Here is a 16,320-nt window from a genome sequence, read left to right as displayed (position 1 = left end):
TGAATCTGCGCTCTCTCTCTGGGCTGGTCTACACTACGGGGGAAAATCGATCTTAGATACGCAACTTCAGCTACGTGAATAACGTAGCTGAAGTCGAAGTATCTAAGATCGAATCACTCACCGTCCTCACGGCACGGGATCAATGTCCGCGGCTCCCCCTGTCGATTCCGCAGCTCCGTTCGGGTTGGTGGAGTTACAGAATTGATATAAGCGCGTTTGGGGATCGATATATCGCGTCTAGATGAGATGCGATATATCGATCCCCGAGCAATCGATTGCTACCCGCCGATACGGCGGGTAGTGAAGACGTAGCCTCTCTCAAAAGCTATTCTGACTTTGAGCTAAGCACTGATCCTTCCTCAAAAGGACGTCTGAGCAATGTGCAGAGATGGACACACTCCACCAGACCCCGGGAAAGGGAATCCTCCCCCCGTTCTTGCCCCTCAGATCTAGAGAATGGGGTTTGTATTTCACACAGAGGGGCTGTTTCCTCCCCTATATCCAACAGGGCAGGGTCATATCCTTTTCCAGAAAACACTCCCACCTTGTCAGCAGACGTTGATCCCGCTGGGGAATGTTAAGTGGGTTCTGCTGACTCAGGCTCATTATCCTACTCAGATAGGAGAGAGGGGGTGACACTCTGGAGTGGAGTGAAGTGACACAACCTCATCTCACCCTAGGAGCTGCCAAGCCTAGGAAGAGTATTTGCCATGAATTTTGCGTGATTTTTGTTTTCATTTCCTTGTTAATAAAGCCAGTCCCTGGTAAGCCATAAGTGTGGGCTGTTTTAGAGCAGGCTGGAAAAGCTATAAAAATATCGCTAATTTTATTAGTTATTGGTGTGAGAGCACCAGCGATTCCCCCACTGCATACATGCCTCGTGCGAGCACCAAGGTCATGTTCCTGTAATGGCATGCTCTGCCTTTCAAAGAACAGTTTCTGAAGTACGTCCTACCAGCAATGTGCCCCATATATTCCTCCCCAAAAGGAGGCATGCAGCCATCAAGCAGTCCCTCCTAACACAATACACTTCATTGTGAAGAAGGCTCACGTTAGGGCTCTCTGTGCTCAGATGCAATTCGCAGCTTGTCTCAATCCAGCACTAGTGCTGGGGAGGGAACTGTTTTCCCTTTTCCACACTGGAACAAAAGAAGACCCTTGGAAGTTTTTGTTTTTTTCTTGTTTTTTTGAGGAAGAGAGCGAGCATGCCCCTGTGATGTGGGAGGCCCAGATTCAAGGCCCTGGTCTGAATCAGGCAAGCCCAGACCTGAACCTGGGTTCCAGTCCAAGTGCGCTAACCATTAGGCTATCGGTTATTCTAGCGTGGGTCTCGCTCTCTCCGGTTTTCACCAGGAATTCCATCCTAGGTCTGAGAAATCTTTCCCACAAATTGAACTGAAACTGGCACATTCCTGCAAAAAGCTTCGCTTTCATTGGATTGACATTTTCTGACCAAAAAAAGTTCCATCCAAAACCTCCTGCCTGGCGCTAGCGAACACGGCTTAACCCCCTTGAAATCAGTTAAAGTGAAGCTCCTCCCTCGATAGGGAGGCTTTCCTGAACTGTAGCCCTGCCACCTGTTGCGTAACATGGACCATGTTTTGTTTGTCAGAGAGATCTTGTGAGGAACTTGTCAGCCCAGTGTCCCTGTGCTTATCTCTGCCCAGAGCATGATTTTTCTACAGCAGGCTGCCATTTTCTGATAAGATTGTTTCCTCAATTAACTTGGAACACAAGTGATCTGGGAGCCCTACCTGTATATTTATAAAACCATTATTCACAGCGAAGTGCTGCTTTTTTGCAGCTGAAATGCCACACACAGGGCCTGTCACATTCATTTAAGATTCCTAATTGTATTCATCAATGTGGGTCTGACCCAAAGTCAATGGGAGTCTTCATTGGGCTTTTGATCAGGCCCTATGCCAGGAGCTATTTCCTAATTTGACGGTCACCCCTGTTGAGACATGTACAAATAAATCAGTGCCATTCTGATCACCCACTATGAGATTCTGGGAATAAAAGGAAAGTGCAGTGCCTGGGTATCGCTCAATAAATATGGACTCAACTTTTCACAACCATTTTCAGCAACACGCATCCCTCTGAGGTCTCTTGGGGAGGGCTGGAATTTTAAATGAATCACATGTTCCAGGAGACTTGGCTTGCTGAGGCAGATTAGGGCTGCGAAAATGTCATGGCTGGAAATCAGGGAGTGTCAAAAATTATTGGCAGTGGTTTTGGTTACAGGGGGCCATGGGATGAATTTCATCCTAAAACAATCTACCCAACTGTTCTGCTTCAGCAATCCATTTCACACAGTGAATGGGTAATCTGAATTACTGATCCAGTTGGTACGTCAAACCACCCTTAATTTTGAGACTGTGGCATTAATTTAAGTATCACTTGTCTTTCTGTACCATCACTGCAACAATACAAGAGCCATGGGGATTTATGGGTTAAACAGCCATACTTGTCTGATCAGCACCGTGCAACAATATTAACTAATATTTGATAGGGACATAAACATGTGGAAAGATGTTCCCCTCGGCTCCTGTGAATCTGTCTGCAGCAAATGGCTTTATCCGAGCCGATTTTCTCACTGGATAAATATTTGACCAGCGTCCATTCGATGGATCATTTCTTCTTTGGAAAACACTAAGTTAAGGAAGTAGGATAAGCAATAACATTGGTTAGTCCCCTCCCACTCTGACTTCAATACATTTCATTCCTTTAAAATAAGCAACTGGTACATAGCCATGGGGTTTCTATTATATTCTTTCATAGAATCATAGAATATCAAGGTTGGAAGGGACCTCAGGAGGTCATCTAGTCCAACCCCCTGCTCAAACCAGGACCAATCCCCAGACAGATTTTTACCCCAGTTCCCTAAATGGCCCCCTCAAGGATTGAACTCACAACCCTGGGTTTAGCAGGCCAATGCTCAAACCACTGAGCTACCCCTCCCTGCTCCCCCAAACATGTGTAACATGCCTAAGCAGGAGCACTTGTTTGGGGAGACCGCCCTAGTTTTAAAAGAGCCATATTTTGCAGTGGGATGCATGCTAAATAAAGCCCATTTGTAGCATTCATATCAGAATGTGAATGAATCAAACTATAAGAAGTGGGCGACACAGAACCAAACCATTCCTTTTACAGCACTAGGAAAGTGTCCTGCAAGAAAACGCACGATGTATGAATCAAGGTTCACATTCTCAGCTCGTGTACAGCAGCTGAGAATCTGACCTCAAATTCCTATGTTAAAACGACACTTCTTCAAGGCAAATTTGACCTAAATTTGTGGTTCCGTAAAAACTTACAAAACATTAGATGTGTTTCCATTCCTTTTTGTTCATTACGATAGAAACAATTTTCTGTTAAACAGCTATCTATTTCTCTGCAGTTCTGCACTCAAACATTACAGCACTCTACTAGCATGAGAACCTGACCGTGAAATCGATTAGAAACTGTCTAGGAGCAGAAGTGAAACCGACTAGTCTATTTCCATTGGCCAGGATGAAGGGAATAAAAAGTCTTAAGCCACAGAGAAAAGTCTTTAATGTTCTCAATTTTAACAGTCTTCTGCAGATTCCCATATCCCTTCATGCCTTGATTTGACTAAGCTGAGAGTGAACATGACCAGGCAATGTTTTAAATCTTTCTTCAGACACTCTTCTCTGTATGCCTCCTAGTGAGCCTCTGTCCAGCCTAGTTTTTGACTGTGGCAAGTGATGAGGTCGATCGCCTGCAAAAGACTCTCTCCTTCCTTGTATCTCCCTGGATTAACAGGAAGGATGGTGCATATTTGCTCTTCTGAATGAGGGACAGAAAAGGTACTTTAAGACAGAAAACAGGGAATGCGCCCTTCATCTAAATCTGGGCGTATATCATACATGAAACAAACATGGTACTGCCACAGTACCTGGTCCAATGCCCACTGAAGTCTATAGCCATGTCTATATGAGAGACTTTTGTGGGCAGAGCAAAGGCAGTGGCTAAAGTATGATTTTTTGGGGAGGAGAGGAGGGTGTCACATTTCTATACCAGCAAAATCTCTAATGTAGCCACAGTAACAGCCGCATAACAGTGCTCTTGCCAATACGTCTTATTTCACTCACCGAACTGGATAGACTACAACAGCAAAGGAACTTTTCTGACAGCATAAACTGTGTTTACAGGCTTTGCTGGTATAGTTATTCCAGCAAACTTTTCTAAGGCCTACCTGGCCTAGGGAAGCCTTTCAGTGCTCACTGAGATCAACAGAAGCATAGGCCTTTAATTCAGGCTGATTATTTGAGCGGACAAGTGTTATATTACCTGATTTTTGTAATACAGCTGTTCTGCTGTGACATGCAGGTGAGTGATTCATTTCACAGCTGCATTCTTATACCGCTTTCTCTCTTCCCCGTTCCCCAAAAGAACTAAACAGGCATTGCTCTCCCCTGTGATGAAGGAGACACCCTGCTGAACTGGGTGAAATTCTCTGGCCTGTTATACGGATCAGACTAGATTTATGAATCTAGGTCAGCCCCACGACTTGGCACATTTAAAGCTATACTGGACAAAGCTCTAGAAGCCACACACAGAACAACCCTGCTCTGAAAAGGGGATGGACTAGATCAGCATTTCTCAAACTGGGGTCCCCGAGGGTATTCCGGGGGGTCCGTGGGCCCCACTGATCAACTCCTCCCCTGCCCTCTATCTCTTGGAGGCTACTGAAGCCAAACCGAGAGATTTTAGGCACTAAAAGTCTGGCAGTGCAGCAGGGCTAAGGCAGGCTCCCTACCTGCCCTGGCTCTGCGCCACTCCCGGAAGTGGTCGGCACATCCTTGCAGCCAACCCCCTGCCTCAGCCCAGAGCCCTCACACAAACTCCATCCCAGAGCCTGCAGCCCACACGCCCTCTTTCACCCAAACTCCCCCCTAGAACCAGACCCCGCACTCCCCCACACCCAAACTCCCTCCCAGAACCAGACCCCGCACTCCCCCACACCCAAACTCCCTCCCAGAACCAGACCCCGCATTCCCCCACACCCAAACTCCCTCCCAGAACCAGACCCGGCACTCGCCCCCAACCCAAACCCCGCATCTCTTCTTGCACCCAAACTCCCCCCCCAGAACCAGACCCCGCACCCAAACTCCCTCCCAGAGCCTGCAGCCCGCACTCCCCCCGCACCCAAACTCCCTCAGAACCAGACCCCGCACCCCCCACACCCAAACTCCCTTCCAGAACCAGACCCCACACTCCCCCAACCCCAAACTCCCTCCCAGAACCAGACCCTGCACCCAAACTCCCTCCCAGAGCCTGCAGCCCGCACTCCCCCCGCACCCAAACTCCCTCTCAGAACCAGACCCCACACTCCCCCATACCCAAACTCCCTCCCAGAACCAGACCTGGCACTCGCCCCTGACCCAAACCCCGCATCTCCTCTTGCACCCAAACTCCCCCCCAGAACCAGACCCCGCACCCAAACTCCCTCCCAGAGCCTGCAGCCTGCACTCCCGCCGCACCCAAACTCCCTCTCAGAACCAGACCCCACACTCCCGCCGCACCCAAACTCCCTCTCAGAACCAGACCCCACACTCCCCCGCACCCAAACTCCCTCCCAGAGCCAGACCACACACCCCCTCCCACAACGACTCCCTCCCAGATCCTGCAGCCCACACCCAAACTGCCTCCGAGATCTGTACCTCACAGCACCCCCGCACCCAAATTCCCTCCCAGAGCCAGCACCCACCACGCCATCCTGCACCCCAACCTCCTGCCCCAGCCTGGTGAAAGAGAGTGAGGGTGGGGGACAGCGAGTGAATGAGGGAGGGGGGATGGAGTGAGCAGGGGGTGGGAAGAGGTCGGGAAGGGGTGGGGCCTTGGGGAAGGAGTGGAGTGGGGATGAGGCCTGGGGCTGAGCAGGAGAGTTTGGGGGTCCCCAAAATTTTTACAATCAAAACGGGGGTCCTCGGGATGCTAGCTGGAGAACCGTTGCACTGGATGGCCTGACAGCTCTTCTGATATATAATTCTACCGCAAGGCAGGCCTTAGATTGCCTTGCTCTGCTTCCTTTGCAACTGCTGAACCATCCCTTTCCAAGGAGATGACTGGTGGGGGTTATCCCAGGGACAAGCCCCAAAGCTGCCAGTAAATGCCGCGCTCTGGTCAACACCCCTGACTCTTCAGTCAGGGACTCGTGACCCTCTAGGACGTTGCAGTGCTGGGTCTGCCCTCCCTGGGCTGCAGACACCTCTGCCAGGAGAATAAAACATGCAGACCCGAATTGCTGCTCACACACCCGTCCAGATGGATTGAGTGCTGCGTGCCAAGAGCTCTGACTGCAGGATGGGCCAGCCCCATCCGGGCACTGGGTCACCCCAGGGAGCCCCGCTGACTGGGCTGGACGGGCGCGCTGAATACTCAGCATCCGAGAGCCCTGCGTGTCCTGCCCGTCCCTGCGGCGGGTCATTCGCCCGCACGTCCAGGCTGCAGGGTCCCCCGCTTATGCAGGGCTCAGGCGGGGGGGGGGCAGATTTCATAGGGGAGGTTCAGACAGGCGGGGCCTTGTCTCACGCAGCGCCTGCCACCCCCGGGTCTCTGGGCCCCCCGGGTGCCCGGGCCGCGTCCCCCCCCCGCCCTACCTTGGGGTCCCGCTCGTAGTAGCACTGCTGGGTGCGGATCCAGCGCCCCACCAGGTGGTCCCGCACCGCGTGCGCCAGCGCGAAGAAGTAGTCGCGGGGGGTGGCCACGTTGCGGTCCTTGACCAGCGTGAAGTGCAGGTGCCGGTTGAAGCTTTTCCGCACCTCGGCCACGTCGCCCAGCCCCGCGATGCCCCGCACGCTGATCTGCTTCCGCTTCTCGCTGTCGCTGCGGGGCGCCGCCATGGCCGGGCTGCGGGGGGCTGCGGGGCTAGGGCTGGGGCTCGCTCCGGGCCGGGCGCCGCGGGGCTGCGGGGTGGAGGCTGCGGGGCCGGGGCTCGCTCGGGGCTGCGGGCTGGAGGCTGCGGGGCCGGGGCTCGCTCGGGGCTGGCGGCTGCGGGGCCGGGGCTCGCTCGGGGCTGCGGGCTGGAGGCTGCGGGGCCGGGGCTCGCTTGGGGCTGCGGGGCCGGGGCTCGCTTGGGGCTGCGGGGCCGGGGCTCGCTCCGGGCTAGGCGCTGCGGGGCCGGGGCTCGCTCGGGGCTGGAGGCTGCGGGGCCGGGGCTCGCTCCGGGCTAGGGGCTGCGGGGCCGGGGCTCGCTCGGGGCTGGAGGCTGCGGGGCCGGGGCTCGCTTGGCCGCTGGAGGCTGCGGCTCGCTCCGGGCTGCGTTGAGCCCGGCCGGCGCCCGCTGCTGCAGTGGGGAGCCCGGCGCCTGCGCGCTCGCCAAGCCGGAGGTGGGGGGTGCTCCGCAGCCTGGCTGCGAGCCCGGCGAGCCCAGGCCGGCTCGCAGACGCCGAGCTGCTGCCACGCTCCGCCCCGGGCTCCCCCTCGCCGGGGTCTGCAGCAGAAACCCGGACCCGCCTGCGCCCGGCACCAAAATCCGAGCTCGCCTGGCCCGCCAGGGTTTAAGGGCTGGTCCCCGATCCCCCCAGCAAACGGGGCAGGTGGTTCCCTGCCCAGCTCAGAGAACCGGATCTTCGGACTCTCTCGCTTTGCAGGGAGCATGTCCCGGGGGAGCAGCCGCGACAAAGAGGTGCCCCATCACCCCCTCCCAGGAATAGGGGTAACAGCTCCTTTCGCACTCGCTTTGTATAAAATCCTGCACCCCGTTTTTAAAGTGACGTTGGTGCCCTCCTTTCAGACAGGTCCACAGGGCGGCTTTTCAGAGCGGCTCTGTGCTCTCTGGAAATCACCCCCCTTCCAGGTCTTTCAAGCCGGGCGCCCCCAATCCCTAACCCTAGAAAACAGGCTGTGAGGTGTGGAGCCATTTGGATAAAGAGGGGCCCCAACACTTTTCTAGAGTAGCAGCAAACGCAGCTATTTCTAAAGGGCACATCCCCCCTTTCCCTCACTAGCTCCCAGCCTCCCCTCCCATCAGCTCCTAGGCCCAGCTTTCTTGCACAGCCAAGTTGGTGCACCTCTCTCTCTCTCTCTCCAGCCCCACCATCCTCCAGTCCCAATCTACTTTCCCGCTCCCTAGCCCTGGTCCTGCCCTTGTCCCCCTCTGACTTCCTCCCACATGTTGCCCAGATGCCAGCAGAGGAGAGGGGTCACAGAGCATCAGAGGGGCTAACTGCTCTTAGTTCTGGTGCCTGGCCCCATCTCAAAGAGCTGGGAATAGAAATTAGAAAGTCCAGTTTTGGTGGAGTAGCCTGGGCTGGGGGAAGCACAAGCTGTTGCTCTGTGGGGATGGCACACATGCAGTCCAGTCATAGCTAAGAGTGGTGAGGGGATGGAGCATGGCCAGTTGGCTGTGGAAATGGTGCATATGCAGGTATGGTTAACAGTAGCAGCTGTGAAGGGATAGAGCATGCTCAGTGAGGATGGAATCTTTGGAGATTTTAGCAGCTAAAATCTCCAAAGTCTCTACTGAGCACATACAAATGGAGATTTTTCAAAAGTTTGTAGATTAGCCAATTTTTTTTAAAGTTGCAAAACATTTTTCCCTAACCTTGTTCTCAGAAACCGTGGAATAGTTTGGCTGAAATTAAAACTATAAATACATAATTCAGTTTCAGACAGATAAACACACACCGTGGAAAATTTCAGCCCAAATAGTTAAAGTTTGGCAAAGTAATTAGCAACCAAAAACATGGTCTTAAAATCGGAAGTGTTGCGCAGCCTTTATTAATAGACACTGCTACCAGCTCCTATATTATTTAAAGACACAGGAATTGCCAGACTGGGGTCCATCTAGTTCAGTGTCCTCTGTGACAGTGTCCAGCATCAGCTGCTTCAGAGAAAGAGGAAAGACACTGCAGTGGATGCACATCATAACTCACAGGGAAATTGTCTTCCTAAGTCTTGACAGTTAGTAGCTGACTTATGGCCCAACCCTTCTAAGGTAAGCCCGTCGGTATGATCCTGGCCAAAACAAAGATGGAAATACCATTCATGTATCACACGTATAGAGCACTTTCATCCCAGGACCTTGGTACGTATTCAGAAGTTTTTTTGATGTTGGAAAACATAAATGGTTTTATTTAGAGTTGTAGGCAACATATATATGAACAGACACACAAAAAGATAAAATGTATTAAAACAGGCTGGCAGATAAATACAGAACAGTCTGAGTCCAAGAATTGGGTAGCAGAGGGTGCAATAGAAAGTGGAGGGGGAAAAAAACTGCTAAAAGTTATTTCCCCACCAGAAAGTTGCTCTGTCACCAGCTTCCTCAGCCTCTCTCCATCCTGCTGTCTTAACTTTAATACTTCGAAAGAATCAAGATTCCTGTGTTCAAGTTAAAATCTTTAGGAGTGCCCACCAGGGGGAGGAGGGAAAAATACACTTTTCGGTTTGTATTCAGAAGTTACCACGTTGCAATAGAGGAGGCTAAGATGCAGTGTTTTCCCAGTAACACACACTGAAGGTAAGCTGCTATCAGTGCAATGACCTGTTATACAGAGACAATCACTCCGCAGTACCACACATTAATCCAAATAGGAAACATCCCAATTTGTAATTAAAATTTTATTGCCAATAAAATAGTTTTCAAATATTCATCATACATTCACATACATGCTACTTTACAGAGAAAAAGCCAATGACAAGCAGAGCAACGTTTTAGAAAAATCTGATACGTTTCCCGCATGGGTTTTACACCAAGTTTGTGCTTCTCAGGCAGCGAAGATCCTTGGACAAACTCTTAGTGACAGTATGGGGTTTTGGATAAGGCCCTTATAAAACTTTAAGAACCAGCTAGTGGCTATGCTGATTACATATAAACGTGATGCAATCCACTACTTAAGGATAACTTACAAATTGTTTTCCTATTGCACGCTGTTAGGAACAGCCTTCACTCTATACAGTACGCTGATAGAAGTACCAACCACCTCGGCTATGCCTCCTGCTTCCTCACAGGTCAGTCTTTTTGTCATCCATGCTCACTGCAGCAACAATACATTCATTCATCAAAGGCAGACAGAGGCACTCCAAGCACTGTTTACTAGAAACAGTCTCTTGAGGTTCCAAACCAGCCTTGTAAAAGCCACCCCAAGCCTGGGTGAAACCCACAGATACTCCAGGCTCAGGATTTTTCCTGTGTGAAGTTAATTAACAAAGAACTACCCCTATTCAAGCACCAACAAACCTCAAGTGTATGTGGACATGTGTTAGTACCGCCTCCCGCAAACCATGACAGATTCTTCTCACCATCACTGAAGATTAAAATACATGCCCTGATCCCCCCCAACACACAAATCTAGGAACTACCCATTTTACTATTTAACACTTCATGTTAGGGTGACTAATGCCAACTGCCCAGGAAATCCAGCAGGAGGGGACCTGAGGAAGTGGGTGGTTCTAGCAGAGTGTCCTCCAAATTCTTCCACTTGAGAGTAGTGGTAAGGATTTGGCCCCCCAAGCCCTGCAGATCTCAGGGGAGCAGCAGGAGGCTGCCAGCCCTATAGGAGGCCTGTACCAACTCCAAAGCCCTTACTCCCTTACAGTCCCAGTGAAGTCATGCTGCCAGGGACTCCCCTCAAGGACTGAAATGGAGTTCCACCACCCCACCTCCAACAGGAAGTGCCTAAAGTACCACAGCCTTTACAGGCCAATGAAGAGCTCCCACAGATTGCAATGGGCTGTGGCTCAGATCCTTAAGTGTGCCCGTCACCTCCACAATACACCTGAGTTCTGCTGGAATGGGCAGCCCAAAGCTCAGCCATACTCCAGCAGAGTCAAGTCTCCCATGCTGCATTCCAAAGCCAACATCAGCTCTGACCAGCAGCTTGACTAGGCAATGCCCTTGTCTTCACTTACATAATTAATTTTCGAACATTTAAACAGTTAAAAATTCACCAAAGACCATTACCAAAGAAATACATTATAAATCAGAACCATAAAAGAAGAGGCGCATCTGGAGTAGCCATTTCTAACATTGACCTCAGCATATTACAAGCAAAAATGACAGAGACATGTTCCACAAAGGTGTACTCTTCCCATAGAATTTGTACTTGCATTGGGAACAAAGCCCCTCAATGAATCCCAGAATTCTCACCAAGATGATCTAGTTTAACATCAAGTCTTCTGCAGACACTGCAGGATCAAGGAGGTATTCTTTGGCTGCCATGCTCTACCTTTTCATAAACTGGGAGTTTGGGTGCTCAACTGAAGATCACCTTTTAAAAGGGTCTGACTGTCACAGAGTGAGCAAAATCAGTCACCTGTAAGCCACCTTAGGCTGGGTACCCATAGACTGAAGTACTGAAATCCTTTTGAGGGTTTAGGCCCAGAAGCCTTAGTATTGCAGCCTGTGAAGTGAATCAAGGTAGTGAAAGGTGGCTCCCAAAGCCCAGCTTGTTTCGACATTGTCAATTTTTTGGGCAAGCTAGAAAATAAAAAGGAGAGAAGTAAAACAATTGTCATACATCACTAGGAGGTTGAGAGGTATCTCAACACAGCGCAGACCAATATTACCTGAAACACCTGGCTTTTTGGGAAGCCCAGTTCTTGCAGTAGCAAACTGATATAGGTGAGGTCCATGCAAAGGAAAGGATTATCTCCTGGCTTCACCTCCATGGTCTTACACACTAAGAAGAATGAAGAGAGAATTGATTTTTCAATTTATAAATAACTGTTCAAATCCCTAAGACAGGTTAGTTTATCCTCCCTGTGAATGGGTGGAACAGAAACAGAACAAGGAAAAACAGGCCAAGATTTTCAAAAATGGCTGCCTGAAGAGAGTCCACATGTAGGGACCTAAGGAAATAGCTTATTTTCAAAAGGCCACAGTCCCAAGATTGAAATTGACAGGCGCTCAGCACTGGTGAAAAATCAGGCCACTTATCAGGCACCTAAATATGGGCTCAGGAGCCTAATTTTAGGCCCTCCAGTCTTAACACCCCTTTCATCAATGGAGGATATGTCTACACTATGGAATCTGTCTGCATAACTGTAGTGTAGACGCAATCTACCCCAACAGATAGAATTCTTCAGTTTATGTAGGAACACTGCCCTCGAAACAAAGTTAGTGTGGCTGTATCTACACTACAAGTGCTACAGTAGCACCGCTGCAATGGTGCAGTCACTTGCTACAGCGATGAAAGGAGTTTTCCGCTGCTGTAGTTAACCTATCCCCTTGAGAGGCGGTAACTAGGTTGACAGAAGAATTCTTCTATTGACCCAACGATGTCTATACTGGGGCGTACGTCAGTTTAACAACATCTCTCAGGGAGTGTGAATTTTTCACACTCCTGAGCAACATAACTAGGTTGTCCTATGTTCCAGGTGTAGACCAGGCCTATGTCAATGTAACCTCCAGCACAGAGGCAGCTACGTTGGCATAGCGACATCAGTCAGGGTGTGTTTTTTCATACCCCTGCCTGACGTAGCTATGCCGATAGAGCTTATCTTTGTAAACCAGGCCTAAGATAGATATAGAAAAGAGTATGCATCTCAAAATCTGTTTATGCCTTGTTACGCAGCCATCCTCTCTCAGGCCTGGTCTATACTATGCGTTTAAACCGAATTTAGCAGCATTAAACCGATTTAACTCTGCACCTGTCCACACAACGAAGCCCTTTATATCGACATAAAGGGCTCTTTAAACCGCTTTCTGTACTTCTCCCCGACGAGAGCAGTAGCGCTGAAATCGGTATTGCCATGTCGGATTAGGGTTAGTGTGGCTGCAAATAGTGTGGCTGTGGTATTGGCCTCTGGGCGGTATCCCATAGTGTACCATTGTGACTGCTCTGGAAAGCCATCTGAACTCGAATGCACTGGCCAGGTAGACAGGAAAAGCCCCGTGAACTTTTGAATTTCATTTCCTGTTTGGCTGCGTGGAGAGCTCACCAGCACAGGTGATCACGTAGAGCTCATCAGCACAGGTAACAATGCAGTCTCCGGAGAATCGAAAAAGAGCTCCAGCATGGACCGCATGGAAGGTACAGGATCTGATCGCTATATGGGGAGAGGATTCTGTGCTAACAGAACTCCGTTCCAAAAGACAAAATGAAAAAATATTTGAAAAAATTTCCAAGGCCATGATGCAGACAGGCCACACCAGGGACTCAGTACAGTGCCGTGTGAAAGTTAAGGAGCTCAGACAAGCCTACCAGAAAACCAAAGCAGCAAACGGAAGGTCCAGAGTAGGGCCGAAAAAAGACGGTTACTCACCTTTGTAACTGTTGTTCTTCGAGATGTGTTGCTCACATCCATTCCAGTTAGGTGTGCGCGCCGCGCGTGCACGTTCGTCGGAAACTTTTTACCCTAGCAACTCCAGTGGGCCGGCAGGTCGCCCCCTAGCGTGGCGCCGCCATGGCACCTGATATATACCCCTGCCGGCCCACCCACTCCTCAGTTCCTTCTTGCCGGCTACTCCGACAGTGGGGAAGGAGGGTGGGTGTGGAATGGATGTGAGCAACACATCTCGAAGAACAACAGTTACAAAGGTGAGTAACCGTCTTTTCTTCTTCGAGTGATTGCTCATATCCATTCCAGTTAGGTGAATCCCAAGCCATACCTAGGCGGTGGGGTCGGAGAGAGAAGTAGTGGCATGGAGCACTGCAGATCCGAAGGCCGCGTCCTCTCTGGACTGCTGGACCAGGGCGTAGTGGGAAGCAAAGGTGTGGACCGATGACCAGGTCGCTGCCCGACAGATTTCCTGGATGGGCACACGGGCGAGGAAAGCCAGCGACGATGCCTGCGCCCTGGTAGAGTGCGCAGTCACACGGCCCGTAGGAACGTGAGCCAAGTCATAGCAGGTCCTAATACAGGACGTTACCCACGAGGATAACCTCTGCGAGGAAATGGGAAGCCCCTTAATGCGGTCCGCTACTGCCACGAAAAGCTGAGGGGATTTGCGGAACGGTTTGGTCCTCTCCACATAAAACGCGAGAGCCCGACGGACATCAAGCGAGTGGAGTTGTTGCTCCCTGCGTGAAGAATGAGGTTTCGGGAAAAAACTGGGAGGAAGACCTCCTGGTTGACATGAAAGGCTGAAACCACCTTGGGGAGAAAGGCAGGGTGCGGTCTCAGCTGCACCTTATCTTTATGGAAGACTGTATACGGGGGATCTATCGTGAGAGCCCGGAGTTCCGACACCCGTCTAGCTGAGGTAATAGCTACTAAAAAGGCAGTCTTCCAAGAAAGATAGAGCAGGGAGCAAGTAGCTAACGGCTCAAAGGGGGGCCCCATGAGCTGAGACAACACCAGGTTAAGATCCCAGGTAGGGGCAGGGGGTCGGACGTTAGGGTATAGACGTTCCAGCCCCTTAAGGAATCTAGTCACCGTCGGGTGAGAGAAAACGGAGCGGCCATCCCCACCCGGGTGAAAGGTGGAGATAGCCGCCAAGTGGACCCGCAGGGACGATATCGCCAGGCCCTGTTGCTTAAGGGACCAAATATAGTCCAAAATATTGGCCACCGAAACTTCCATCGGGAGGAGACCCTTCTCCACGCACCAACAGGAGAAACGCTTCCACTTGGCCGAGTACGTCGCTCTAGTGGAATGCTTCCTGCTGCCCAAGAGTACCTCACGTACCGGGGTGGAGCAGCGCAACTCGGAACTGGTCAGCCACGCAGAAGCCACGCTGCTAGGTGCAGCGATTGGAGGTCCGGGTGACAGAGAGTTCCGTGGTCCTGGGTGATCAGGTCCGGGTGAAGGGGCAGGGGAACTGGGTCGGCTATGGCCAGGTCCAGCAACATGGAGTACCAATGTTGCCTGGGCCACGCCGGGGCTACCATGATCACGCGGGCCCTGTCCCTGCGCACCTTCAGAAGGACCTTGTGGACCAGCGGGAACGGGGGGAACGCGTAGAACAAGTGGGTCGTCCACGGAATAAGGAAGGCGTCCGCTATAGACCCGGGTTCCCGGCCCTGAAAGGAGCAGAACGCCTGGCATTTCCTGTTCCCCCAGGACACGAAGAGGTCCACGCGGGGACAACCCCACCTCCGGAAAATCGAGAGGGCGACGTCCGGGCGGAGGGACCACTCGTGCGCGAGGAAGGATCTGCTCAGGCGGTCCGCCAGCGTGTTCCGTACTCCGGGGAGGAAGGAAGCCGTGAGGTGAATGGAGTGGGCTATACAAAAGTCCCAGAGTCGCATCGCCTCGTGACATAGGGGAGAGGATCTGGTGCCACCCTGCTTGTTGATATAGTACATGGTCGTCGTGTTGTCGGTAAATACCGCGACACAACGACCCCGAAGCTGGTGACAGAACGTTTGACAAGCAAGGCGGACCGCTCTCAACTCCCGCATGTTGATATGTAGCTCCACCTCCTGTGGGGACCACAGGCCCTGTGTCCTCAGGGTTCCCAGGTGGCCCCCCCAGCCGAGATCTGAGGCATCCGTCGTTAGGGACATCGAGGGCTGGGGTGGGTGGAATGGGAGCCCCGCACACACGACGGACTGGTCTAGCCACCAACTGAGAGAATCCAACACCCCCTGGGGGATTGTGATCAGCATGTCTAGTGACTGCCTTGCCGGCCGGTAATGTGCGATGAGCCACGACTGGAGGGGCCTCATGCGGAGCCGTGCATACCCGGTCACAAATGTGCAGGCTGCCATATGGCCTAACAGGGTTAGGCATGTCCGTATCGATGTCAGGGGGGCTGCCAGCAAACGCTGAACGATCGCCGACAACGACTGGAACCTGGGCAACGGCAGAAGGGCCCTGGCCACGGTGGAGTCCAGGACGGCCCCAATGAACTCCACCCTCTGCGAGGGGAGCAGGGTGGACTTGTCCACGTTGATCATGAGGCCCAAGGTAGCAAACAGGCCAGTGATCCTGCGGACGTTGCTGCAGACCTGCAGCTCCAACGTGCCCTGAATTAACCAATCGTCGAGGTAAGGGAACACGTGAATGCGACTGCGCCGAAGATGTGCCACAACGACAGCCATGCTTTTTGTGAATACCCTCGGAGCCGTAGAAAGGCCAAATGGGAGGACCTCAAATTGGTAGTGATGGCGGTCGACCACGAACCAAAGGAAACGCCTGTGGTGTGGCCATATGGCAATATGAAAATAAGCGTCCTGCATGTCGAGGGCGGCATACCAGTCTCCCGGATCCAGGGATGGGATAATGGTCCCCAGGGATACCATGCGGAACTTCAACTTCGCTAGGTACTTGTTGAGCTCTCGCAGGTCGAGGATAGGCCTGAGGCCTCCCTTGGCCTTGGGGATCAGAAAGTAGCGGGAATAAAACCCCTTGCCTCTCTCGTTCTCCGGAACCGCCTCTATAGCTCCTTTGTCGAGGAGCGTCTGT

At 51.9% G+C, this 16,320-nt stretch overlaps 2 protein-coding genes across 5 annotated transcripts in view; both read right to left on the bottom strand.

Annotated features, from left to right (window-relative positions):
* Nucleotides 1-6,899, bottom strand: part of PYGB (glycogen phosphorylase B) — a 40,896-nt gene extending 33,997 nt beyond the window's left edge. The window contains exon 1 of the mRNA XM_030558256.1: nt 6,624-6,899. Within this exon, the coding sequence (XP_030414116.1) occupies nt 6,624-6,866 (243 nt within the window). The 5' untranslated portion in view covers nt 6,867-6,899. The remainder of the gene's footprint in view (nt 1-6,623) is intronic.
* A 2,670-nt stretch (nt 6,900-9,569) lies between these two features.
* ENTPD6 (ectonucleoside triphosphate diphosphohydrolase 6) overlaps nt 9,570-16,320 on the bottom strand; it is a 38,120-nt gene continuing 31,369 nt past the window's right edge. For all 4 annotated transcript variants that reach the window (XM_030558260.1, XM_030558264.1, XM_030558263.1 and 1 more), the window contains exons 13-14: nt 11,536-11,648; nt 9,570-11,446 (exon numbers count right to left, since the gene is read on the bottom strand). In XM_030558260.1, coding sequence (XP_030414120.1) covers nt 11,357-11,446; nt 11,536-11,648 — 203 coding nt within the window. In that variant the 3' untranslated portion in view covers nt 9,570-11,356. The remainder of the gene's footprint in view (nt 11,447-11,535; nt 11,649-16,320) is intronic.

This window comes from Gopherus evgoodei, chromosome 3 (genome assembly GCF_007399415.2).
Source record: "Gopherus evgoodei ecotype Sinaloan lineage chromosome 3, rGopEvg1_v1.p, whole genome shotgun sequence".
Taxonomy (NCBI): domain Eukaryota; kingdom Metazoa; phylum Chordata; order Testudines; family Testudinidae; genus Gopherus; species Gopherus evgoodei.
Note: the sequence above shows the minus strand (reverse complement) of the source record. Positions and strands in the feature narration are given on the sequence as shown.